This window comes from Tilletiopsis washingtonensis, assembly GCF_003144115.1.
Source record: "Tilletiopsis washingtonensis strain MCA 4186 unplaced genomic scaffold FA09scaffold_24, whole genome shotgun sequence".
NCBI classification, from domain to species: Eukaryota; Fungi; Basidiomycota; class Exobasidiomycetes; order Entylomatales; genus Tilletiopsis; species Tilletiopsis washingtonensis.
Window position 1 is genome coordinate 388,006 of NW_020312021.1, and position 22,529 is coordinate 410,534.

Consider the following 22,529-nt stretch of genomic DNA (forward strand, 5'->3'; position numbering starts at 1 on the left):
GTTAGAGGATCCGGTCTAGGTGACGCAGAGAGGCGTGTATAGGCTATGCGATGCGCGCAAGACGCGGTGAGAGAACGGACCGCAGGCGCGGGTATGGAGTCACTCCACGGCAAGCGGCAAGAAGAGAAGGAGGAGAAAAGAGAGAATGAGGAGCAACGGCAAGCGGCAGACGTCGGCAGCGGCCCGGCTCTTCATTGCTGCGGCCTGCCCTGGCGTCCAGCGTCGTCGCTGCGCTGCTGCGGCTGCTGCTGCTGGCGGTAGCGGGACTGCTGCTGCTGCTGTTGGTACTGCTGGTACTGCTGCTGCGAAGGCATCCAGCTTTCGTCGAGGAAGCTGCTGTAGCCCGCACCGCTGCTGTCGCTCGACTGTTGCTGCTGTTGCTGCTGCTGCTGCTGCGGCTGCTGGCGCATGCCGCCCGACTGCGCCCAGCCGGCGCCCTGATCTGGCATGGCCATGCTGCCCGCCAACACGCTCGGGTAGCCATGTCCCTCCTTGGCACGCGCGGCGCTGGCGTGCATCTCAGCGGATGCCGCATTGGAGTACGCCTGCAGCGGATCCTGCTGCGAGGTTGACGACGGCCGCTGCATGCGCGAGCCGGTCGTGTCGGTGGCGGCGTCTGTCTGATAGTAGCCCTGCGCCGCTTGCTGCGCCATGTTCTGGCCGCGATCCAAGACGTAGTTGGGAAGCTGCGCCTGCGCTTGCGAGCCGAGCTCGTGGCTTCCGCCGCCGTCGTTCCGCGTCGCGAAGCGCTGCTGCGCAGAGCCGTCGGTGGCCTGAAGGCCGCGGCGGTCGTGCGGATCGAACATCTGCTGCGGCATGGCGAATGTCTGCGACTGGGCAAAGGACTGCGCCGGCGCGGCGACCATGCCGGCATTTTGCTGACCGAACGCCTGCGACGCGGCGTCCTGGAAGTACTGCGCGTTGGATGACCACTGGGAGCCGTCGCTCGACAGCGGCCCGAACGCCGACGCGCTGATGTCTGGCGCACCTTGCGAAGATGCTGGCGGCGCCTGCGCCGCCGCAGGTGCAGAGTGCGCGTGCGACTGGTCGGACGGGACGCCGGCGTTGAACGATGAGCGGGTGGACGAGCTCGTCTCTGCGCCGGGCTCGCCGTCGGAGCCAAACGCCAGGCCAGTCAGCGCGCTCGGTGGCGTCTGGGCCCGGGGCGGCGTGTTGTCGAGGTCGCCCTCGCCCGGCGAGCTCGCCATGTCCATGGCCAGAAAGCTGCGCTCCAGATGCGCGATCGTGAGCTCGACCGGCGTGCGGCGATAGCGCGGCGCCGTCTCGCGACGCTCCCTCGCCCACTTCTCCAGACCTGCACGCAGGCTGCAGCCGAGGAACTCGCAGGGCGGCCGCACTGGGCGGAACGTCACCGACGCAGACGGCTGGCCGGCCGAGGCGTGCGTCTCGATCGAGACCTCGATAAGGAAGTTCTCAAAGCCGCGAAGCAGGCCCAGCAGGATCGACTCGATCCGCGGGCCCGTCTCGAGGCGGCCGTTCCAGGTGTCGTTGCACATGAACTGCGTCTCGACGAGGTACTGCGGACAGTGATCGATGAGCACAAGTGCAGCGCAGGCGGCAACGAATCACACTCACCGTGCCGCAGTAGTTGACTGATGAGGTTACGGGCTGCAGTTAGCGACACGCTGGCGAGTCGCTCAATGTGCACTTACTATAGGTGACCAGGTCGGAGGGGATCGTGGCGATGCAGGGAAACAGCGCAGGCAGGCCGGTCGAGCTCAGCTTGCCCAGCACCAGCTCGTCGACGTGGTCGAAGCCGGGCCCGCAGTTCGAGAGCATCGAGCTGGTGAGCGAGACGACGGCCTCGGCGGCCGAGATGGCCTCGACGATGCTGCGCACCATCGGCATGTGCAGGGCGTGCTTGCCGCGCGTCTGCTCCACAATCTCGCCCATCGAGTAGAACTCCCACGATGGCTCACGGCAGAAGTCGGCGCGGACAAGGTTGCGCAGCGTCATGCTTTGCGTGACGTACAGCGAGAAGCGCACGCCGTGGAGCTGGGACACGCAGCGTCAGCCAGACGTTGCGAGACAGGAGCGGAAGGGTCACTCACCTCGTACAGCAGATTGTCCTTCATGAAGACCGTCCAGCGCTGCGCCGGCGCATCTTCGCGACCGGCGCTGAGCGCCTCGAGTTCCTCCAGCTCCAGCTCTATCGCCTGGCCTTTGCGCTGCAGCTTCCGGGGCGTGACCATGTCGCGCAGCAGCTCTTCCTGCGACATGGGCGTGAAGCGCCACTTGTGGCGGTACTCGTGCGCCTGCTCAAGAATGTCGGCGCGGCGGACGATGCAGATGAGGCGCGCGCGCGAGATGGCGTCCAGCGAGGACGACAGCGACACGACCGTGTCGCAGAGCATCGACACCGGCGTGAGGTCCACATCAAGCTCCTGCGCCAGCGGCAGCAAAGGATCCGCTTCGACGATGCCCAGTCGGTACTCGTCGGCAGCGAGACCGCACCACTGAGACAGCCAGATGTCACTCAGCACGACGCGTCAACGGGCAGCGAGCGAGACGACTCACCAGCACAGCGTGATGCAGCGCTTGCTGCTGCGGCGACTGCCAGCCGTCTCTCGCCGAGCGCCACTCGGGCCGCGCCTGCTCGGCCAGGTGCCGCAGCTGGCGGAAGGAGTCATAGATGCCGATGTTGTAGGCGTGGCGCCGAGCACAGCGCATGAGGAAGCGCCCTCGCAGGTCGGTGGAGTACTCGAGCATGCCGTCGTCGGGAAAGAGGATCGGGTTCTCGGCCGGACGAGGCCGAGGATCCTCCGAGAGCGTGTCGCACGGCCAGAACGGGCTGCAGGCCCGAGTCAGCAAAGCCGTGGGCGCACGGCGAGCACCACATACGCACAAGCGAGCGACGGCAACAAGGGCAAGGACGCCGTAGATGTCCGAGCGACTTGAGGCCAGCATGCGGCGCGCGTGTGCGTCGACGAGGGCGCGCAGCGGCAGTCTGAGCCGTCGACGGATGGCTTCCGAGGCGTGCGGCAGCGCGGCGAGGTGCAGCGCGGCGAGGTAGAACTGCGTCGTGTCGGACTCGCAGTCGTGGATGGATGCCGGCGCAGTCGGCATGGCGAGCACCGGCATGTGGATGTCATACATGCCCTCGAAGCTGCAGACAGGGTGTCAGCGGTGCGGACGGCGATGCCGCAGCATACACGCACATGGTCGACAGCTCCGCCTCGATCTCACGCGACATGAGCGGCGCCAGAGCGCTGAACAGGCTGTCGATGTGCTGCCGCGGCGCCATCGTCCAGCGCGGCTCGGGCACGTAGAGCTGCGGCAGCGGACGGAAGAGGCCCGGCACGCCGGCAGGGAAGAGCTCCGAGCCGCCGTGCTGCGCCGTATCGCGGCGAGGCTCGTAGTCGCGCATCAGCATGCAGCTCAGCGCCGAGGCGCCCGAGGCCATGCGGCCGTACCAGCGCAGGTCGCTGCGCGGCCGTGCCATGACCTCGTAGTCGTCGGGCGCGACTGGCGGCACGATGCGATGCGTGAGGCGGTAGCGCAGGCTGGCCAGACCGCGCGTGCTGCGTGCGGAGGTCAGCACAGGCGGACGACGTGCGCAGCGCGGCGGCGACGTACCGGTTGCGGTGCTTCCAGGCGAGATCGGCCTCGTTCTGCGTGTCGGGATTCTCGGTGGAGCGCGGCCGCTTGAGGCGCGCCAGGTCCGCCGCCGGCATCGTCGGCGGCGGCGGCTCGCCCTCGAAGATGCAGTCGAGCGAGAGCAGGTTGCAGCGGTGGCACACCGGCGGCGCACCCTCGGCGGCGGCATCGTAGCGGATCTCGCAGCGGGCCTGGACGTGTGGTTAGTGTGGCCGGTGCTGCCGGCCGCCGACGAGCACGCACCTTGAGCTTGCGGCACGGCAGACAGGCGCGCGACGCCTTGGGCCGCTTGCCGCGCCCCTTGGGCATGCGCGTTATGATCTCGGGCGCCGCCGGCGGTGCGGCCTGCGTGCCGCCGGCGTGCGAGGCGAAGGGCGGGCGTGCGGCGTCAAAGACGGGCAGCGAGCCGGCGCCATGCATGCTGAGGCTGCGCGAGAGGTGCACGCCCGGGCCGGCCGACGCCGCCTGCGACGCGGCCATGAGCTGCTCGAGCTGCGACGGCCCGGCGGCGCTGCCGCTGCTGCTGCCGGCGCCGGCGCCCGCACCGCTGAGGCTGTTGCGGCCGGTGCCCGCACGCGGCGCGGCGCCGTACTGCGGCGCCAGCGGGTGCCAGCTCATGGCGGCGCAGACGCGGATGCGAGGAGGGCCAGGGGCGCACGGAGCGGCGCGACAGACGAGGCGTGGACGCGAGGCAGGGCCGGCCGTCGGAAGGCGAGCGCGAGGGAGAGAGAGGGCCGGCGGTGCGCAGTGCCGGCGGGATGAGGGCGAGAGGAGAAGGGGCGAGCGAAGGGCGCGAGCAGGTTACGCTGCACGCCGGCCGAGACGTGAGACAGGAGCAAGGACGCCGCGACGGGATGGGGGTGGGAGGAGCAGCAGGGCACGGCGCATCACACGCGGCGAGAGGGCGCGCTAGTAGGGAGCAGTGCGGCGTCGACGTGGGAGCAGGAGACGGGTGCCGGCTGCGCTTGCGAGTGCGAGGTGCGTTGCTCGCAGCCGCCGCAGTGCTGCTGCACCTGCACCTGCGTCTGGGGGCAGGAGCCGGGACGGCGGCAGCAGCAGCGGCGCGCAAGGCCGTGCCGCCCCGGGGCGGCGTCGCGGTGCTGCGCCGCCATCGCCGCCGCGCCACAGCCGAATGCAGCACTCTTACTCCATCCGCACCGCTGCGATCTCACCCTCGCCCTCTCGCAGCGGCGGCGCACCGCAGACGCAGCTTCCATGCAGCGCCGCACCCGCAGGGCAAGCGAGGGTAGCGTGTGCGGCGCACGACTCCGCCCACAGCGGGTGCGGCTGCGGGCAAGCAGCCGCCAGGGCAGCAGCGCCCATGCACGGCACGCGGCGTGGCGGCGCAGGCGAGGCAAGGCAGCGCTGCTTGTGCGCAAGGCTCCGACAGAGGCACAACGAGAGGCGGGCGGCGGCGGTGAATTTGACGCCAGCGCCAGCCAGCCACCCGCGTCTTGCCGTCGGGCAGCCGCGAGCGTGCCGATGCCGCTTCCGAGCCAGCGGTGCAGAGAGCTGCAGAGTGCGAGCACGGTGCGTCTCGCGCGAGGGGCCGCCGAGCACTCTGCGGCGCCTTCTTGCCCTCATGTGAAACGCGGGCGGCAGAGCAGCAGCGGCACACTCTCTGCGCTCTCGGCAGGAAAGGAAGCAGGCGCGCAGAGTGCGGCACGGCCGTTGGCGGAAGCGCTCGGCGCTGCCGCACGCAGCGGTAGGCCTCGCGGGCGAGGCGGCGCGAGAGCAACTTCGCGCACGAGATGGGCCTTGTGGGCGGCACATGCTTGCGCTTGCAGCGCGGCTGCAGCGCGCAGCCGCGGCACCAGCGCACGGGCGGAGTTGTGCGCGGCGGCGCTGCTGCAAGGCAAGGCCACATCGGCTGGAGCCGAGATGCGGCCCTCTGCAGCGGCCGTGTCACGCAGATGCAGCGTCGCACACCGGCGGGGGCACTGCGCCAGTCGTCGCGCAAAGCTGGCCTCTTTTAGACGTCGCGCGCAGGCCAGGCGGCCGATCCTGCGTGCGCCTGCTGCACGTCGGCGCCGCACCGCCTGCCCATCGGCAGCGGGCGCCGCCACACGCGCGAGTAAGCCGAACGCTCCGCCGCGAGACACGCGCGGCGGGCAGTGCGGCAGTGTGTCCGGCTGATCTCGCAGCCGAGCCGCAGCGCAGCAGCAGGCAGGTGCAGACGTGCAGTGCAGCGGCGGGCCACGGCGGCGTCTGCGTCATGCGCACGCGGTGCGGACGCCTGCTCGTCGCTGTCCAATGGCACGCCTCGCCGTCCCGCTCGGCGACGGCGCCAGGCCTATCTCTCCGCACCACCAGACGAGCGCCTTCTGCCCATTCCGCGCCGGCAGCGGTACAGAAGCCGCAGCGCCAGCCTCGGGACGCTGCCCGACGGCGGCGAGCAAGCGGCGGCCGTGCGTGACCCTGCGGCCTGCGGCTGCTGGCGCTCGGCGCACGGAGCGTGCACGGGGGCGGGCAGCGACCAGCACCAGGGGCAGCCGCAGCGTGCCGGGTGCTGCTTGGCAGGCACGGCGACAGCTCCCGCATCCGCCATGCCGGCGGGTGTGTTTGCCCAGATGCGATGCGCCAGGCGCTCCTCGCTTCGAGAAGCAGCCTGGGCGCTGCTTTGCGCTCTCGCTCCTCGCTGCCAGTCCTGCCTCCGAAGTCGCCGCACGGCCGTGCAGCGGCTGGGGCTGCATGCTGGGCGGCGCTGTCTTGCGCCGTTGCTCGGGTGCACCGCGCTCGCCACCGCCGCTGTGCTGCGCTGCCAGATTGATAGGCTTTGAGGCCTCCAGCAGCCGGGCGTGCATGACAGCACGCTGCTCTGATGCAGGCCTGCGAGCTGTCTGTGCGGCGCCGGTGCTGGCTTTGCAGGCGCCGCACAGCCGTCGAGATTTAGAATTTCGCGCGCATCGCCCTCGCATCGCGCCGCATCGCCGCCGGCCGCGATGGCAGCGCCGCGCGCCCGTCGCATCGGAGGCCGGCCTGCTGACCCACGCCGGCTCCGGTCGGGCACCTGCTGCGCACGCACCTCCGCCGTGGGGTGCATCTCTCCGCCCGTGGTGCGTGTGCACGGAATTCCCATCCACTCGCACTTGCGGATGCCGGCTGCTGGAGCGTGCCGCAGATTTGCGAGGGCGCCCCCGACGGATGCCGCCATCGCGGCGCATCGCCCGACCGCCGCGATGCTGCTGCAGATCTGCGTGCGGCCGAATGCCCGCCGCGCAGGTAGCCCCGGGGCTAGCGCACCGCACCGCCCGAGCATGCTGGGTGCTGCTGAGCCGCTGGCACGGCGACGGCACATGCATCACCAGCACAGGCACAAGCGCAGGGTCTTGCTGCGTGGGGGCGCAAGGTCCGCCGCGCCATGCGGCCCCTTGCCCCATGGGCGTGCGCGCGCGCGCGCGACGAGGGCCTCCGCACCACGCCGCCTCGCCGCCGCCATGCCTGCTGCTTCTGCTTGCCTCGCTCCTGTCGCTGCAGCGCAAGATGTATCCTCCGCTTACGCCAGCAGGCAATCGCTGCCCCAGCGCCGACGAGGCGGCGTCGACGAGCAGCACGAGGCGGTGCAGCGCAAAGCGACATCCCCATGGGCGGCGGCGGCGGCCCTCGTTGCCATGCTCCCCTGCGTCTGCGGCGCACCGCCACGCCGTGCGGTGCTTCGAGCTTGCTCCTCTCCTGCAGAAGATTAGCCAGTCGCAGCGACGGCGGGCAAGAGCATCGTGCGTGCGCCACAGTCCGTCACGCACGCCGCGCCTGCCACCGCACGCCAGACGAGCGCCGAGGTCTAGAACCCCCTTGGGCGACCGCTGTCCACGTCGCCGCCCGGCTGAGCGGCTGTTGCCGGCGCGGACGCTCGGCGTGCTCGGGCACGAAGGACGTCGAGCTCGGCCTCGCACTCGGATTCCGACGGCTGCACGTCGGGCAAGATGCACGCGGCGCGGTGCGCTGCAGGCACGCCGCTACCGCCTCGTCACATGGCCATGCGCCCGGCGCTACGCGTGCATGGGAGCCGGGCCAACGCATCGCTGCGCGGGTGCGAGGTGTGCGGCGGTGGCGAGTGTGCGTCTGCCGGCGTCGCAGCATCCCTGCTGGCCCCGCCTGGCGCTGCCTTCTGCGGTGCTGCTCGCAGGCAACGCCGTGCCGTGGCGCTGCGGCATACTTGCTGCTGGCCGCCGGCGCCGGCGCCGCCCGCGCTCGCGAGGGCCGGACGCGCAGCGGGACGCGCCTGCGCCTAGCGCCGCGTCCCGGCGTCGCTGCATCGCGCTTGCCTTCCGACGGAGCACGCTCGCGGCCCACGCGCCGCCGCGCCCCGCTTCCTCTCCCACACCATTCGTCGAAGCCAAGACAGGCGGCGTGGGGCGTTGCTGAGGTAAGCTAGCAGAGGGTCTAGACCCTGAGAGCCGAGCAGCGGGGCGGCACGGGTGCCTGCGCGCGGCGTCTTGGCCGGCGCGGCGGCGACGTGTGCGCGTCCCAGCCGCGCGCTCCCAGGGGCGAGGAGGCGGACCCCTGGGGGCGCTCGCTCGGGCGCTCGGACTCGCGCGAGAAGAGCTGTCCGGACGCTTCACTCGCGCGAGAGACAGACGGTCCGCACATCTCTCATTAAGATTTGCATGCCACGCCGCCACGCCGGCAAATCAAAGGTGGAGCCGCTGATGCGTGCCGCGCATCGGGTCGCGCCTGATGCTGTCTGCTCGCTCGCCGAGCCGTCGCCGCTGCAGGCAAGCCGGAGCGCCGCGTGCGCCACGCTGGTGCTGCCGCAGACTGACGTCGGGGCCGCAGCAGGTGCAGCGGGTGGTGTTGCTGTGATGCGACGTACGCCGCAAACATTGCCGGCGCTCGGTGCGGCGCGCCCGGCCGGCGGCTGTGGCGCAAGCCGGGTATACTTTGTCGGTGCGCGAGTCGGGCCGCGGCTGGGACGAGAAGATCGTGTTGCGCCGCCTCGTCACCACAATCATGCATCTCGCACGGCCTTGCACACGGGAGAGACGCTTCATTTCATGTTTCAAGAGGCACACGCGGCTGGTTGGATTGTGTAGCGGGGCAGGACGAGACGCGGCGGCGCGGCACGGGGCGGTGTTGGTGGGAGGGGCTGGTCGAAGAAATGGAGGCACGCAAGATCTTCGACGGAGGAGGGGACTTCGTCTTCGGGGGCGCGAGGGAGAGGGAAATGGGACAGGAGACGGGCGGATCGGAGCACGGCGAGACGGAGAGGCAGAGCGGCGAGCAGGCGTGCTTCAGGTGTACGTGCTCCGCTGGCCGTACGGGTAGCCCTGCTGCGGCTGCTGGCCGCCTTGCTGCTGCTGCTGCTGCTGCTGCGGCGGCGGCGGCTGCTGGCCACCCATGCCGAGAGCACCGAACGGCGAGCCGTTGCCGTGCGCCTCGAAGGGCGAAAAGGAGCCTCCGTACGACTGCTGCTGCGCCTGCTGCGGCTGCGAGCTCCACGACATGACGGCCGGGTCTGCAAAGGGCCGGTCGCCGGCCGCGTTGCCAAACGGCGCACCCTGCGCGTACTGCTGCTGTTGCTGCTGGCGACGCGCATCGGGACGAGCAGCCGCAGCCGCCATCAGCTGCGCCAGGAGCGGGTCGGACGGGTTGCCCGTCGAAGGCGCCGAGGCGGGCGAGTTGCTGGCGTTGGGCCCGCCCGCGCCGAAGAAGCCGCCGTGACGCGGAGCGTGCTCGGTGCTCGGCGAGACGGCGTAGCCGGCGCCGTTGCCGCTCTTGAGCGCGTGGCCATTGGCGTTCGCAGCGGCGGCGTTGCGCTGCAGCTCGGCGAGCCAGCTGGCGTTGCCGTTGAGCGGCTGCTGCTGCAGGTGCTTCTGCAGGCTCTGCTGGTGCTGCACGTGCGGCGAGAAGTGCGGCGCGGCGAGCGGCGAGGCGTGGCCCAGCAGGTTCGAGGCGTAGCTGCCCGCACCGCCAGCGCCGGCGCCGCTGCCGTTCGCGAGCCCGAAGCCTGGCGGCGGTCCCGCGCGGGGGCCGCCAAACGGCGACGTGCGTGCAGCACCAAAGTCGCCGCGCCCGTACTGCGTCTGGTACGCCTGCAGGTGCGCAGCGTGGTCGTGCGCGTGCTGAGGCGCGTGGCTGTGCGGGTGCTGGTGCATCGACTGCTGCGCGTGCTGTTGCTGCTGCTGCTGCTGCGCTTGCTGTTGAGCCTGCTGCTGCTGCTGCTGCTGCTGCTGCTGCTGCTGCTGCTGCTGCTGTTGCTGGGCGTGCTGCTGCTGCTGCGCCTGCTGGTGCTGCTGTTGCTGTTGCTGCGCCTGCAGGTGGTGCTGCTGTGCGAGATGCTGCTGGCTCTGCTGGTGTTGCTGCTGCGGCTGCTGCGGCGTATGCTGCTGCTGCTGCCGAGACACACCGCCGTCGCTCTGCAGCTCGTGCGCGTCGAACACGCCGCTCAGGATGCCAGAGACGTCGCGGTCGCGCATGCTGAGGGCCAGCGCGTCGTCGTCGACCGCCTTGCTTTCCTCTGCGCCGGACGCGTGCCCGTTGCTGCCAAACTGCTCGCGCATCTGCTGGCTCTGCGCATGGGCTTGCTGCAGAGCCGCCGGCAGCAGCGGTGCGCTGGCACGGAAGAACGGCGAGTTGCTTGCCGAGCCGGCGGAGCCGACGCTCTCCTTGCGCTTCGCAAAGCCGAAGCGGCTCGCTCGCTTCTTGCCGCCATCGGCCTGCTCGCCGCCAGACGCCGCGTCCTCGTCGTCGTCCACCGCGCTGCTCTGTCCGCCTCGCTCTTCAGACAACGTACGGCGCATCTCCTCGATGGCTGCGAAGGGATCCGCCGTGGAGCCTTCCTCGGCCGTCGTGGCGACGGAGGCAGTGCTCACGCTCTCGCCTGCGCCGGACGCGAACGGGTCGAAGGAGCCGCTATACGAGCCGAAGAACGAAGAGGGCGCCGGCGATGCCGAGTTGCTGCGGTTCGGTGTTCCCAGCCCTGGTGGCGCGCCGACGACGCTGCCGCCGAAGCCACCGAGGCCCGGCGGAGGCACGCCCATCGGACTGAACGCGCCAAACGCCTGGCCAACGCCCGTAGCGCCGCCTGCGCCGACAGCCGCGCCCTTGCGCGCCTCGGACTCGGGCAGATTGAAGCAGAAATCGCCGCCATTACGGAACGAGCGCAGCGCATCGTCGAAGTCGGGGAATGGGCTCGAGCGCGGCTCAGCATGAGCCTCGGCGTCGCGGCGCGCGAGCATGTCATCGAGCAGAGCCTGCGCCGACGAGCTCGGCTGGTACGTCGACGCCGTGTCGGCAGACGAGCCGGACGGCGGAGCGAGCTCAGGCGTGCTGCTCGACGGCGTGGCGGCGCGCGATGGAGGCAGGCCTGGCGGCGGCCCTGAAGCAGCCACTCGCGACAGGCCTGGCGGTGCCGGAGGGAGTCCTGGCGGTCGCGGAGTGCCGGTCCCGCTTTCGCTCTCGACAGGCGCTGCGGACGGTCGCGGCGTTGCGGCACCCGACGAGGCAGGCGTCGTGCGCGAAAGACCAGGCGGCAGCACTGGCGTGGCGGCCGCGACCTCGGGCGCCGGCGACTCCGGTGCAGAGCCTGGTGCGTCCGCTGAGACAGCAGTGACGATCGTCGGCCGCGTCGCGCGCCCTCCTCTTGGTGCTGTTGGCGGAGCTGCGGCAGCGCTCTGCTTCTGCGGCGAGTCGGGCGCAGCGGCGGGCGGATCTGCGGCGGCAGCAGCGGCCACAGCTGCTGCCGCAGCAGCAGCAGACGCGGCAGCAGCGGCGGCTGCAGCCTGTTGCTTTGCTGCAGCGGCCTGTTGCTTCTGCGCCTGATTCGCCTTGCGCGTGGCCTCGCGGCTGGCGGCGGCCGCAGCGAGCGACGGCAGGTCGGCGTCGCGGATCACGCTGCTGGCCGTCTGCGCAATCGGCGTCGACGGCGTGCCCGGCGCCTTTGCACTAGCCCAGCTGGCCGTCTTTGGCAGGGCCGACGCCTCGATGCCCGAGCTCGTCAGTGCGCCGGAGGAGCTCACCAACCCACTGGCGTCCGCCGAGGACGAGTCACTGCGACGCAGGGCAGACGGCATCGGCGCGGACGAGGGCACAACGGTCTTGCCGCCCTTGAACTCAGTGTCCTTTGCCGCGTGACGTCTGCAGTGCAGAGCGCGTGAGCACGTTCCCGGACTCGCAGCGCGCGACAACACTCACAGTGTGCTGAGGTCTTCCTTTGTGAACGAGTCGCCCTCCTCGCCCGGCTCGTGCAGGTACGTGCATGTCGGCAGCGTGCACGGCAGGTTGCGCAGGTACGTCGTGCAGTACTTGGTCGTGCCGTAGCTGGCACGAATCGTCTTGCCGTCCGGCCCTTTCGACCCGTCGATGGCCACGATGGCGCGCGCGGCATCCTCCTTGCGGTGGTACGTCACGTACACGCCGAGCGCAGACTCGGACGTGCCCATGACGAGCTTGGAGGCCGTCGTGCGCTTCGAGATGAGCACCTTGCTGATGCGGCCGTACTGGCCAAAGTAGTCGTTGGAGCGCAGCGTAGGGATGAACTGCGCGCGCAGGTCGTCAGCACCTAGCGCAGCGGTCCACGCACGCGGCACCCACCTCTTCCTTGGCCAGCTTCGGACTCAGGCCGACAACGTAGACGAGATTCTTCTGCACGACGCGCATGTTGGCGAGGTGCTTGCGGTTCATCGCCTCGAGCTCCTTGCGCTCGCGCTCCTTTTGCTTTTTGCTCTGCGTGAGGCGCTTGATTCTGCGAGGAGCATTGTGAGCGGCGGAGCACGCGGCGCGCGTGGCTCGTGCGGCTCACTCTTCTGCTGTCATGGGCGTGAACTCGACGGCCTGGTCGGAGTACTTCCGCCGGCACGCCGGACAGCGGCCGTTGAGATTTTGCTTGATGTGGTGCCAGCAGAAGCGGCAGATCTAGACGGAGCGAGGAGAGCGTGAGCGGCCGCCGCGCGGCACGGGCACTGGGCGCCGACGCACCTGGTAGCCGCACGGACACGGCCGGAAGTTGGCGTCGGAGAGGTCGATCTCCTCGAGACACAGCGGACAGTCGAGGTCCTCCTGCGTGGCGGCGCATCAGCAGCGCGTCGCAGGCGGCCCGGGCGGCACGCGCTGGCGCCGGCGGCACACGCCGCAGGCCCACTCACATCGTCGTCGCTCCAGTACGCATCCTGCAGGCGGCAGTTCTGCGCTGCCGAGGCGTCGACCTTGGCCGGCGGCGGCGGCAGGCCCTCGCGCTCCTTTTCCGCCTGTGCCGTCGCGGCGGCGGCGGCGGCGGGCGTGAGCGGCTTGGGCGGCGAGAGGCCGAAGCCGTGCGCCGAGGCGGCGGCGAGCGACGCCGTGGCGGCGAGGCCGAGCGGCGGGAACGGCGAGCCGCCGCCGCCGAGGGGCGACGAGGCATGGTGCGGATGGTGGTGCGCGTGGCTGCCGGCGCCGCTGCCGCTGCCGCTGGCGCCCAGGCTGGCCGACGACGCGGGACGCGGCACCATGCTGCACTGCCGCGGCCGCTCGGGCGGAGTGCGAGGAGGCGGCGCTCAGGGCGCGGGGGCAAACGGGGCGGCGCTGGCACGGCGGTGTCGCAGAGCGCGGCAGGTAGTGGTGGTGGTGGAGACGGACGGGTGGAGCTGGCGGAGCGTGCGGCGCAGAGGACGCGCAGCAGAGCACGGATGCGACGAGAAGCGCGCGCGCGGCAGGCGTGCGGTGGCCGCGACGGTCGGCGGCGGTGCGGCTGCTGCGAGTGTGGTGCGCAGCGGAGCGCAGCGGTGCGTGTGGTGCGGTGAGAGGCGAGCTCGCTGCTGCTCTGTGCATGCGACGCTGGCTGCGTCCTGCGGCCGAGGCTGCGATGCTGGCCACTTTCGCCGCTGCTCAGCATCGACGGCGGCGGCGGCCCGCGCGACGCGGTGCGGCGCGCGCCGGCGCCTCTCTTCTCCTGCCGCCTCTGCCTCGTCTGCGCGGCGCGAGCTGCAGCCGTGACGCGCAGAGAGAGGCGTCGATGTTCGCGCTGCAGCCCACACGCCGCCAGGTGCATTCGTCGCTCCTTGATACGAGGCAGCAGCAGCACCGGCCAGAATGCAGCAGACATGCATTCCGACCATGCCAGTGCGCAGAGGCACACCCTGCGTGCAGGGAGCGCAGGCCACAGCCGTCTGAGCGGAGGCCGCGCGCAAGTGCCGCGCAGCGCGTGTGAACGGCGGAGTCGCTCGCGCCACGTCCGCACGGCTCCATCCCCGCCCCGACCCCTGGGTCGCCTCACATGCGGAGCGCCGGACCGGGCTTGCACGCTCGTCACATCGGGCCGGCTCAGGCGTGCACATGCGGCAGACCCGCAGCTACACGCGCGCGCGCGCGCGCAAGTCAGTCAGGATCCATGTATTACACCCATGCGCCGACGTCTAGAGGCCGAGCGACACGCCCGGCTGCAGCTTGCTCATCGGCACCTTGTGCACAAAGGCCGCCGAGGCCTTGGCCATTGTCGGCGAGGCACGCGAGATGGCGTCGGTCTGCACAGGGGCAGCACGGGTCAGCAGGCGCGAAAGTATCGTGCAGCGCCGCGCACGCACCTGGTAGAAGTTCTGGATCGGGCGCAGCAGCGGCGCGCCCGTGATCTCCTTCTTGCCCGCACTCCGCACCAGCTCCTTGAGGCCGAGGCGCGCCGTCTCCTGCGCCGTCGGCTCGTGCTGGTCGTAGCGCACGAGCGTCGGCGACACGTCGAACATGCGGTCGCGCACGTCCATCGTCTCGGCGTACGGCAATGGCGTCTGCAGCACCTCGGCCAGCGCGCGCACGATCTTCCAGTCCTCGCGCGCCGCGCCCGGCGGCGGCACGGCGGCGCGCGTCAGCTGCGTGCGGCCCTCGGTGTTGACAAACGTGGCGCTCTTCTCCGTGTACGCGGCGCCCGGCAGGCACACGTCGGCGTACTGCGCGCCCGCGTCGCCGTGGTGGCCCTGGTACACGACAAAGGCGTCGCGCGGGATGCGCTCCGGCGCAAAGTCGTCGGCGCCGAGCAGGTACACGAACTTGGCCGGCGTGCTCGAGCTGCTCGCCGCGGCCGAGTAGCCAATGTCGAGCGCCGCGGCGCGCGACGCCGTGCGCTGCAGCACGTTGTAGCCGTTCCACTCGGGCGTCAGGAACTTGTCGGCGTGCTTCTCCACCAGCTTCGCCACGGCCGCCAGCGTCGCGGCGCCGTCGACGTGCTCCGCCACGCTGCTGCCCACGATGATCATCGGCCGCTTGGCGCCGAGGAACTTCTTGGCAAAGTCGCCCTTGCCCGACGCCAGCTGCGTCAGCGCCGAGGCGTCGGTGCCGACGTGCGCATACTCGTACGTCAGGTCGACCTTCTCGCCGATGAGGCCGACGTCGAGGCCCTTGTGCAGGTACGCCTTGCGTATGCGCGTGTTGACAATGGCCGCCTCGTGCCGCGGGTTCGTGCCCACGAGCAGCAGCACGTCGGCGTCCTCGATGCCGGCAATCGTCGAGTTGAACGTGTAGTTGGCGCGCACATCGACGCCCGTCGCCGCGGGCAGCTGCCCGGCGGGCAGGTCCGTCGTCAGGTTCTCCGAGCCGAGGCGGTTGATGAGGTCCTTGAGCACCACCATGCTCTCGGCATCGGCCAGCGGGCCGACGATGGCCTGGATCTCATCGCCCTTGGCGCCCGACGCGGCAAGGCCCTCGGCGACGGTGGCCAGCGCCTCGGGCCACGACGCCGCGACGAAGCGGTCGCCCTGCTTGATCAGCGGCGTCGTGAGGCGCTGGTACTTGAGGCCGTCGACGGCAAAGCGCGTCTTGTCGTTGATCCACTCCTCGTTGACGTCGTCGTTGGTGCGCGGCAGCACGCGCATCACCTGCACGCCGCGCGAGTCGACGCGGATGTTCGAGCCGACGGCGTCGAGCACGTCGATGGACTCGGTCTTCTTGAGCTCCCACGGCCGCGCCGTAAAGGCGTACGGCTTGGCCGTCAGCGCGCCGACGGGGCACACTGTGGCGCGTGTCAGCGCATGTGCGCCTGTCGCGGCGCCCCGCAGCCGGTGCAGACTCACAGTCGATGATGTTGCCGCTCATCTCCGAGTCCATCGTCTTCTCAATGTACGTGCCAATCTGCAGGTCGTTGCCACGGCCGCTCGTGCCCATGTCCTGCACGCCTGCAATGTCGTTGCTGAAGCGCACGCAGCGCGTGCAGTGGATGCAGCGCGTCATGACCGTCTTGACGAGCGGGCCGAGGTTCTTGTCCTCGACGGCGCGCTTGCCTGCCATCTCGTGGAAGCGGCCGCGGTCCGCGCCGTAGCGCATCGACTGGTCCTGCAGGTCGCACTGTGGCGAGAGCGGATGTCAGCGCGTGATATGGAGCTTCGCAGGGCAGCACGCACCTCGCCACCCCAGTCGCAGATCGGGCAGTCAAGCGGGCTGATATGGGGTCAGCACGAGCAGGGTGGAGGGGCTGTGCGGCAGAGGGTCTCACTGGTTCTGCAGCAGGAACTGTGGCGCAGCGGAGGCGTCAGCTGTGTTGGAAGCGAGAGCCACGACTCAGGCTCACCATCATGACGTTCTGGAGCGGGCGCAGGGCAGCGTCAGTGGGAGCGCAGCCGCGGCGGCCGTGCCACTCACCTCGCGCGCCTTGGCGACGAGCGGCGAGTCGGTGAAGATCTGCTGGCCGGGCATGGCAGGGAACGCGCACGAGGCGACGGGCTTCGGCGCGCCCTTGCTCTCGACGAGGCACATGCGGCAGTTGCCTGCGATTTGCAGCTGTGGCCGCGGCGCAGCGTCAGCAGCAGCGGCAGCGACACGGCACCAGCGACAACGACGACGACGCACCCGCTCGTGGTAGCAGAAGCGCGGGATCTGCGCGCCGGCCTTCTCGCAGGCCTGGATGAGCGCCGTGCCCTGCTCCACCTCGACCTCGTTGCCATTGACGAAGAGCTTGATCATCTTCGGCGGCGGCGCGTCGGCGGGGCGCGCCTGGGCCGCGGCGGGCGAGGCGTGCAGGCTGCGGGCGCCGGCACGCAGCGCGGCAGGCGCGCCGGCGCGCGCGAGCGCAGGTAGGGCGCGGAGCGGGAGCATCGCGGGCGTGGGGGGTGGTGGGTGCGAGGGACGCGGACGGGTGCGATGCGATGGCGCGTGTGCCGTGCGCCGTCGCTGTGCTGATGCGCTGCGTGCGACTGGCTGCCGTGCGGCGGCGACGGCGCTGCTCACGCTGCTGCGACGCCGGCCAGCCACACGCCAGTCGGCCGCCGCCTGCGCCGCACTGCCGCCGTCGCGCCCGCCAACCAGCAGCCGCGGCTCCGTCACACGCGCTGCTGTAGTCGCACTACAACATCCCCGCCGTGCGCTGTATTCGCCCGCCCGTCGCCGCACGGCCCCGCTTCACCGTCCCTCCACCACCCTCGCCTGCCCAGCATGGTCCTCGCCGACCTCGGCCGCCGCATCACCAGCGCGCTCAGCGACCTCTCCAAGGCGCCCGTGCTCGACGGCGCGGCCATCGATGCGCTGCTCAAGCAGGTCTGCGCCGCGCTGCTCGCCGCCGACGTCAATGTGCGCCTCGTGTCGCGCCTGCGCGACGCCGTGCGCAAGGACGTCGCCGACGCCCTCAACACCAACGACAAGGGCCAGGCGGAGCGCATGACCGAGGTGCAGCGCCACAACGTCGTGCAGAAGGTGCGTGGCTGCGCTGCGCCGGCTGCTGCCCGTGCGGTGCTGATCGCCGCGCTGCCAGGCCATCTTTGACCAGCTCGTCGCGCTCGTCGACCCGGGCATCGAGGCCTGGGTGCCCAAGAAGGGGCGCGCCAACGTCATCATGTGCGTGCTGCGGTGTGTGCCGCAGCGGCTCCGCACTCACCTCGCCACAGGTTCGTCGGTCTGCAGGGCTCCGGCAAGACGACGTCGTGCACCAAGCTCGCGCTCTACTACCAGAAGCGCGGCTTCAAGGTCGGCCTCGTCTGCGCCGACACGTTCCGCGCCGGTGCGTTCGACCAGCTCAAGCAGAACGCCTCCAAGGCGGGCATCCCGTTCTACGGCTCCTACACCGAGTCGGACCCCGTCTCCATCGCCGCGTCCGGCGTCGAGTCGTTCAAGAGCGGCAAGTTTGACGTCATCATCGTCGACACGTCGGGCCGCCACCGCGCCGAGACGGAGCTCTTCCGCGAGATGGTCGAGATTGCCGAGGCGACGAAGCCCGACCAGACGATCATGGTCGTGGACGCGAGCATCGGCCAGGCCGCCGAGGCGCAGGCCAAGGCGTTCAAGGAGGCGGCCGACTTTGGCGGCATCTTTGTGACGAAGCTGGACGGACATGCCAAGGGCGGTGGCGCCATCTCTGCGTGAGTGCGCGGCAGCGGCGGTGGTGGCGGCGGCGGCGGCGGCGGTGGTGGTGGCAGCAGCGATGACGCTCATTCTCGCTCCTTCACAGCGTCGCGGCGACAAAGACGCCGATCCTCTTCCTCGGCCTCGGCGAGCACGTCACGGATCTCGAGACGTTCCGCCCGCAGCCATTCATCTCCAAGATGCTCGGCATGGGCGACATGTCGGGCCTGCTCGAGAAGGTGCAGGAGGTGCAGCAGATGCAGGACCCGAAGAAGCAGCAGGCCATGCTCGAGAAGATTGAGCAGGGCGGCGTGTTCAGCCTGCGCGACTGGCGCGAGCAGGTCGGCAACCTCATGAACATGTGAGCAGCGGCGGGTGCGGAGTGGAAGCTGCGAGGACTGACAGCGCGCGCGCAGGGGCCCGCTGTCGAAGATCGCCGGCATGATCCCGGGCCTCGGCCAGATGATGGCCGGCGCCGGCGGCAACGACGAGGCGGCGGGCGACAAGATGAAGCGCATGACGTACATCCTCGACAGCATGACGTCGGCCGAGCTCGACTCGGACGGCAGCATCTTCTACGAGCCGCGCAAGGACGCGCTGCGGCGCGAGAAAGAGCGCGCCGCCAAGGAGGAGGAGGAGCGCAGCGTCGCCGTGGCGTCGAGCAGCAAGGCCGAGGACAAGAAGAAGAAGAAGAAGCCCAAGGTGCCGGTGCGCATGAACGCACGTGCGCGGCGTGTGGCACGAGGCAGCGGCACGAGTGTGCGCGAGGTCGAGGAGGTGAGCCGATGCGGATGCGTCCTTGACTGTCCTCCGCTGACACGCTGCAGTTTCTCATGCAATACCGCAGTGCGTGTCTTCCTGCGAGTGGTTCGCGCCGTGCTGACGCCTCGCGCAGTGGTCGCCAAGCTCGTCAAGTCGATGGGCGGCAAGGCCGGCTGGTGCGTGCGCCGGAGCGCAGCTGCAGGCGCGCCTCGCTCACCGCGCTCCCCACAGGCTCAAGCAGATGCAGGGCGGCGGAGCGGGCGCGGGCCGGGGGCGCGGGCCGCCGGCGCTGCCGCCGGGCATGACGCCCGAGAAGATTGCGCAGATGCAGAGCATGTTGTCGCCGGAGATGAAGGCGCAGCTGCGCATGCCGGGCGGGCGCGAGAAGCTGCTCAAGCAACTACAGGTGAGGCGGGATGACGAGCCAGCGGCGGCGCGTGCTGACGGCAGATGAGCAGTCCGGCGAGATACCGCCCGAGCTGGCAGCAATGGGGTGAGTGCCGCTGCGACGTGGATCTGTGTACAGCCGTGCGGAGCTCTGGTGCAGATGCTCACACCTCTCCGCAGCGGCATGGGCGGCGGCATGCCCGGCCTCGGCGGGCTCGGCAGCATGATGCAAGGCATGGGGTGAGTGCCCTGGACGATCTGCCCCCTCCTGCGCCTGGCTGACCCTTGTCTTCTCACAGTGGCATGGGCGGCATGATGCAGAACCTGATGGGCGGCTTTGGCGGCGGCGCCGGCGCGGGCCAGCGGTAGAATCGATGGATGTGCGCGTGCGAGCGGGTGTGAGACGGGAGCGTCTGCGTGGCGTCAGCGGCGGCGCTGCCGTCCAGGCAGGGCACAGCCGTCCAGCCTGGTTCGCGTCTGAGAGGCAGCGAAGCCGTGCACTGTCTGTCACTCCTCTGCCAGGAGCGAGCGAGGGATGTCAGCGCCGTTGCTCTAGTGTGGGCGGCGCGCGTGGCTGTGTGTGTCTGTGCGCGCGCTGCGCCCTCGCGGGTGAGATCACGGCGGGCGCAGGCGCAGCGCCGGTGTCCGCCGCCGCCGCGCCCGCCGCGCCCCTGGAGTTGGCACCGCACATGCGGCCGCGCCGCCTCCACGTCTCACCACCACCACCACCCTCGCCCACCATGTCCAACTCCACGCCCGAGCAGCTCCTCGCGTCGGCCGAGAAGCGCGCCGCCTCGTCCGGCGGCTGGTTCTCCTCCAAGTCGGCCGCGCTCGACGAGGCGACGGAGCTCTTCAAGGCCGCCGCCAACAAGCTGCGCCTCGCCAACCGCTTCGAGGAGGCCGGGCGCGCATTCGTGCGCGCCGCGCAGACCGAGGAGAAGGCCGGCGAGAAGGACTTTGCCGCCAACACGTACTTTGAGGCGAGCAAGTGCTTCAAGATGGCGCGGCCAGAGGGTGCGTGGCGGCGTGAGGTGCCGGGTGCGGCGTGGCGACGTGAGGTGCGGGGTGCGGCGTGGCGCAGCACGGCGGCGGCGAGAGAGATGTGGCTGCAGCATGCCCAGACGCAGTGTGTGAGGAGCTCTCTCATGGCTGCGGCGACGGCGAGCGGCGCAACCCGGCTAGAGAGGCCGGAGCCGGCTCAGGGTCGCTGCTGGCGCGGCCAGTCTTCACGCGCAGACCACTGACATCACTGCAGAGGCCGTTGCGGCGCTTGTTGCCTCGCGCGACATTCTGCTCGCCGCGGGCCGCTTCCGGCAGGCGGCCGACCGCGAGAAGCAGGTGGCCGAGCTGTACAAGGGCGACGCGGGCGATGCGGCCAAGGCGCGCGATGCATACGAGCGCGCCGCCGGCTGGTACGCACAGGAGGGCGCTGCTGCGTGAGTGCAGTGGCAGTGTGCGACGTCTGCTGCTGGCGACTGACGCTGCGTACAGCACGGCGAGCGGCTGCTACCGCGAGTCGGCGACACTTGCCATTGAGGTGGGCGACTTCAAGGGCGCGCTGGAGCGCTGGGAGCAGGTCGCGGCCATGGCGCTCGAGAGCAACCTCACGCGCTACAGCGTCAAGGACTACTACCTCGCCGCCGGCGGCTGCTACCTTGCCATTCCGGTGAGTGTACCGCGTAGTGTGGGAGTGGGGCGTGGCTGACGGTGCTGCGCAGGACTACGTGGCGTGCGGCAACGCGATGGGCTTCTATGCACAGCAGGACCCGAGCTTCCCGGGCACGATGGAGGGGCGCTTCCTCCACTCGCTGCTCACTGCGTGCGAGGCCGGCGACGTGGCCGCACTCGACGCCGCCGTCGCCGACTACGACCGCACGAAGCGCGTCAGCGGGTACATGGCGACGCTGCTGCGCGCGGTGCGCAAGGCCGTGCAGGACGAGCCAGATCTGGCGTGAGGGCAGGAATGGAGATGTGCCGCCAGACAGAGCAGAGCTGATGAGCGAGTGGAGCATGCGTTGCAGTGCGGTCTATTAGGATGTGTAGGTAGGGTATCTGCCGTTGCTCGCGGTCGGCCGCTGGGATTTCTAGATGCGCCACAGGCCCACGAGGCGTGTCTGTCCAGCGGCGCTGCTCTCCTGCGAGGCACGCTGCGTCTCCGCCAGCACTTGCGCGAGGGCCTCGCCGCTGGCAGCCTCGAGCTCGATGAAGTAGCGCCGGTTCCACTCGCCGTGGCCCGGCGCCGCACCACCGTCGGGCGCGAGCTGCACGCTGGCGTAGTCTGGGTCCAGACTGATGCGCCGCAGCACAGCGTCCGAGGCAGCGAGATGCGCCAGACACACGTGCAGCAGGCCAGGCTCGCCCGGCGCCGGATGCCGGCACTGCACGGCGAGCAGGGCGCGGCTGCGCTGCGCTGTCGGCAGCGGCGGTGCCTCGGACGTGCAGAGGAGGAAGCGTGTCTCGTTGTCTGCGCATCGTCAGAGCATGCCGCACGAGGCGCATCAGACGAGACTCACCGTCGCGGTCCTGGATCCCCTCGCGCAGCACCACGAGGCCCATCTTCTCTGCGCAGTGCGCGCTCGCGATGGCAGCGCAGCCGGGCGCACCCGCCGCCGCCTTTTCTGCAGCCATGCCGGTGGACTCGACGGGTGTGCGGCGTGCGCTCAGCCTGCCGAGGAAGCCGCGGCACTGCCCGATTGGCTGTCTGGTGGTGAGCGGAGCGCAGGCGGGCAACGACTGCCGGTGCTCACCTGCTCGTGGCTGAAGATCTCGCTGAGCCCAGCGGCCATCTCTGCGTCCGTCGCTGTCCCGCCGCGGCCCGCCGTGAGGCGCTCGAGCGTCGCCGGCGAGCAGAGCAGGCTGTGCCGCACGGCGCGGATCGCCTCGGCGACGACGTACAGGCGCTCCTGCCGCACGAGCACCGCATTCGTCTCGCCCACCGGGCCGAAGCTGCTGTTCTCGTAGGGCAGCAGCGCGAGCTGGCCTGCCTGGGCGGCCCGCGCCGCACACGCCGTGATGCTCACGCACGGCTCGAGGGCAAACGGCCGCGAGCGCCGCGCATTGAGCGACTGTGCCACGGCGTGCGAGTACGTGCCTAGCGGCCCGAGGTAGAAGAGCGTGTCTGCGGCGAGATGGTCCAGCGACGCGGCCGGCGCGGCCGGCGAGGCAGTGGGCAAGCTCATGGGCGATGGTGGGCAGAAGGAGGAGAGCAGAGTGGAGCGTGTCGCGCCGTGCCGCGCACGACGCGTACAGGTAGCTTTCCTTCCCAACCACCGCCTCCACACCCAGCAGCAGGATCATCGCTTGTCATTATTTCTGCTTGCGGGCTTGAGCTGTGTAGCGCGCCAGCTCCTCCCTCATGCGCTCTGCAAACTTGCCGGGCTCCAGGTTGCTGCCCAGCACTTCTCTGCACAGCCAGCGCCCTGCCTGCTCAATGGCGACCACCGCCGGGCCTGCCAGTGCGGCGCAGCCAAGCTCCTGCGCTAGCACGGCAAGGGCGCACCTCAATCTCCTGATGCTGCAGCCACTTGGCCACA

The 22,529-nt window shown here is 70.4% G+C and overlaps 8 protein-coding genes across 8 annotated transcripts; 3 read left to right on the forward strand and 5 right to left on the reverse strand.

Annotated features, from left to right (window-relative positions):
- Positions 1-48: 48 nt before the first annotated feature.
- FA09DRAFT_155505 (hypothetical protein) lies at positions 49-2,511 on the reverse strand. Its single transcript, XM_025739210.1, has 5 exons — positions 2,073-2,511; positions 1,864-2,016; positions 1,674-1,788; positions 1,597-1,613; positions 49-1,538 (listed from the first exon to the last, which is right to left on the reverse strand). Exons 1-5 carry the CDS (start codon positions 2,373-2,375, stop codon positions 192-194), a joined length of 1,935 nt encoding a protein of 644 aa, XP_025595515.1. The 5' UTR covers positions 2,376-2,511; the 3' UTR covers positions 49-191.
- Positions 2,512-2,962: 451 nt separating this feature from the next.
- FA09DRAFT_155503 (hypothetical protein) lies at positions 2,963-4,442 on the reverse strand. The gene is made up of 3 exons (XM_025739209.1): positions 3,862-4,442; positions 3,598-3,809; positions 2,963-3,542 (listed from the first exon to the last, which is right to left on the reverse strand). The coding sequence occupies exons 1-3, from the start codon at positions 4,234-4,236 to the stop codon at positions 3,110-3,112; spliced, it is 1,020 nt and encodes a 339-aa protein (XP_025595516.1). The 5' UTR covers positions 4,237-4,442; the 3' UTR covers positions 2,963-3,109.
- A 1,969-nt stretch (positions 4,443-6,411) lies between these two features.
- Positions 6,412-8,218, forward strand: FA09DRAFT_347228 (hypothetical protein; the record flags this gene model as incomplete). Its single annotated transcript, XM_025744799.1, has 5 exons — positions 6,412-6,840; positions 6,875-7,334; positions 7,490-7,655; positions 7,745-7,984; positions 8,024-8,218. The coding sequence occupies exons 1-5, from the start codon at positions 6,561-6,563 to the stop codon at positions 8,216-8,218; spliced, it is 1,341 nt and encodes a 446-aa protein (XP_025595517.1). The 5' UTR covers positions 6,412-6,560.
- Positions 8,219-8,590: 372 nt separating this feature from the next.
- On the reverse strand, positions 8,591-13,375 carry FA09DRAFT_312685 (hypothetical protein). Its single transcript, XM_025740700.1, has 6 exons — positions 12,702-13,375; positions 12,535-12,615; positions 12,359-12,471; positions 12,151-12,301; positions 11,752-12,095; positions 8,591-11,694 (listed from the first exon to the last, which is right to left on the reverse strand). The coding sequence occupies exons 1-6, from the start codon at positions 13,041-13,043 to the stop codon at positions 8,850-8,852; spliced, it is 3,876 nt and encodes a 1,291-aa protein (XP_025595518.1). The 5' UTR covers positions 13,044-13,375; the 3' UTR covers positions 8,591-8,849.
- A 544-nt stretch (positions 13,376-13,919) lies between these two features.
- FA09DRAFT_312688 (putative NADH dehydrogenase 78K chain precursor) lies at positions 13,920-16,575 on the reverse strand. The gene is made up of 8 exons (XM_025740701.1): positions 16,363-16,575; positions 16,156-16,293; positions 16,085-16,096; positions 16,010-16,026; positions 15,918-15,954; positions 15,591-15,861; positions 14,115-15,529; positions 13,920-14,054 (listed from the first exon to the last, which is right to left on the reverse strand). The coding sequence occupies exons 1-8, from the start codon at positions 16,474-16,476 to the stop codon at positions 13,947-13,949; spliced, it is 2,112 nt and encodes a 703-aa protein (XP_025595519.1). The 5' UTR covers positions 16,477-16,575; the 3' UTR covers positions 13,920-13,946.
- A 369-nt stretch (positions 16,576-16,944) lies between these two features.
- On the forward strand, positions 16,945-19,240 carry FA09DRAFT_302033 (signal recognition particle protein; the record flags this gene model as incomplete). Its single annotated transcript, XM_025740391.1, has 10 exons — positions 16,945-17,202; positions 17,261-17,343; positions 17,394-17,864; positions 17,954-18,208; positions 18,264-18,624; positions 18,675-18,693; positions 18,743-18,785; positions 18,841-19,015; positions 19,065-19,102; positions 19,177-19,240. 10 exons carry the CDS (start codon positions 16,945-16,947, stop codon positions 19,238-19,240), a joined length of 1,767 nt encoding a protein of 588 aa, XP_025595520.1.
- Positions 19,241-19,973: 733 nt separating this feature from the next.
- Positions 19,974-20,969, forward strand: FA09DRAFT_332400 (TPR-like protein). The gene is made up of 4 exons (XM_025743438.1): positions 19,974-20,010; positions 20,252-20,432; positions 20,488-20,662; positions 20,715-20,969. The coding sequence occupies exons 1-4, from the start codon at positions 19,995-19,997 to the stop codon at positions 20,949-20,951; spliced, it is 609 nt and encodes a 202-aa protein (XP_025595521.1). The 5' UTR covers positions 19,974-19,994; the 3' UTR covers positions 20,952-20,969.
- A 25-nt stretch (positions 20,970-20,994) lies between these two features.
- On the reverse strand, positions 20,995-22,198 carry FA09DRAFT_332401 (PDT-domain-containing protein). The gene is made up of 3 exons (XM_025743439.1): positions 21,744-22,198; positions 21,510-21,693; positions 20,995-21,460 (listed from the first exon to the last, which is right to left on the reverse strand). Exons 1-3 carry the CDS (start codon positions 22,173-22,175, stop codon positions 21,081-21,083), a joined length of 996 nt encoding a protein of 331 aa, XP_025595522.1. The 5' UTR covers positions 22,176-22,198; the 3' UTR covers positions 20,995-21,080.
- Between the last annotated feature and the right edge of the window lie 331 nt (positions 22,199-22,529).

What these genes read in the sequence shown, in the direction of transcription:
- FA09DRAFT_312688 (XM_025740701.1), bottom strand. Translation starts at nt 16,476, where the DNA reads ATGATCAAGCTCTTCGTCAATGGCAACGAGGTCGAGGTGGAGCAGGGC. An exon ending in GCTTCTGCTACCACGAGCGG is followed by an intron (nt 16,294 to 16,362) that starts GTGCGTCGTCGT and finishes CCGCGGCCACAG; the next exon opens with CTGCAAATCGCAGGCAACTG. An exon ending in CGATCCAGAACTTCTACCAG is followed by an intron (nt 14,055 to 14,114) that starts GTGCGTGCGCGG and finishes GCCCCTGTGCAG; the next exon opens with ACCGACGCCATCTCGCGTGC.
- FA09DRAFT_312685 (XM_025740700.1), bottom strand. Translation starts at nt 13,043, where the DNA reads ATGGTGCCGCGTCCCGCGTCGTCGGCCAGCCTGGGCGCCAGCGGCAGC. An exon ending in CGTACTGGAGCGACGACGAT is followed by an intron (nt 12,616 to 12,701) that starts GTGAGTGGGCCT and finishes GCCGCCACGCAG; the next exon opens with GAGGACCTCGACTGTCCGCT. An exon ending in CGTGTCCGTGCGGCTACCAG is followed by an intron (nt 12,472 to 12,534) that starts GTGCGTCGGCGC and finishes CGCTCCGTCTAG; the next exon opens with ATCTGCCGCTTCTGCTGGCA.
- FA09DRAFT_332400 (XM_025743438.1), top strand. An exon ending in GCACAGGAGGGCGCTGCTGC is followed by an intron (nt 20,433 to 20,487) that starts GTGAGTGCAGTG and finishes CGCTGCGTACAG; the next exon opens with CACGGCGAGCGGCTGCTACC. An exon ending in GCTGCTACCTTGCCATTCCG is followed by an intron (nt 20,663 to 20,714) that starts GTGAGTGTACCG and finishes GGTGCTGCGCAG; the next exon opens with GACTACGTGGCGTGCGGCAA.
- FA09DRAFT_332401 (XM_025743439.1), bottom strand. Translation starts at nt 22,175, where the DNA reads ATGAGCTTGCCCACTGCCTCGCCGGCCGCGCCGGCCGCGTCGCTGGAC. An exon ending in AGATCTTCAGCCACGAGCAG is followed by an intron (nt 21,694 to 21,743) that starts GTGAGCACCGGC and finishes ACCACCAGACAG; the next exon opens with CCAATCGGGCAGTGCCGCGG. An exon ending in GGGGATCCAGGACCGCGACG is followed by an intron (nt 21,461 to 21,509) that starts GTGAGTCTCGTC and finishes GACGATGCGCAG; the next exon opens with ACAACGAGACACGCTTCCTC.
- FA09DRAFT_155505 (XM_025739210.1), bottom strand. Translation starts at nt 2,375, where the DNA reads ATGCTCTGCGACACGGTCGTGTCGCTGTCGTCCTCGCTGGACGCCATC. An exon ending in AGGACAATCTGCTGTACGAG is followed by an intron (nt 2,017 to 2,072) that starts GTGAGTGACCCT and finishes TGCGTGTCCCAG; the next exon opens with CTCCACGGCGTGCGCTTCTC. An exon ending in AGCACGCCCTGCACATGCCG is followed by an intron (nt 1,789 to 1,863) that starts ATGGTGCGCAGC and finishes ATGCTCTCGAAC; the next exon opens with TGCGGGCCCGGCTTCGACCA.
- FA09DRAFT_155503 (XM_025739209.1), bottom strand. Translation starts at nt 4,236, where the DNA reads ATGAGCTGGCACCCGCTGGCGCCGCAGTACGGCGCCGCGCCGCGTGCG. An exon ending in TGCCGTGCCGCAAGCTCAAG is followed by an intron (nt 3,810 to 3,861) that starts GTGCGTGCTCGT and finishes CCACACGTCCAG; the next exon opens with GCCCGCTGCGAGATCCGCTA. An exon ending in GCCTGGAAGCACCGCAACCG is followed by an intron (nt 3,543 to 3,597) that starts GTACGTCGCCGC and finishes CTCCGCACGCAG; the next exon opens with CACGCGCGGTCTGGCCAGCC.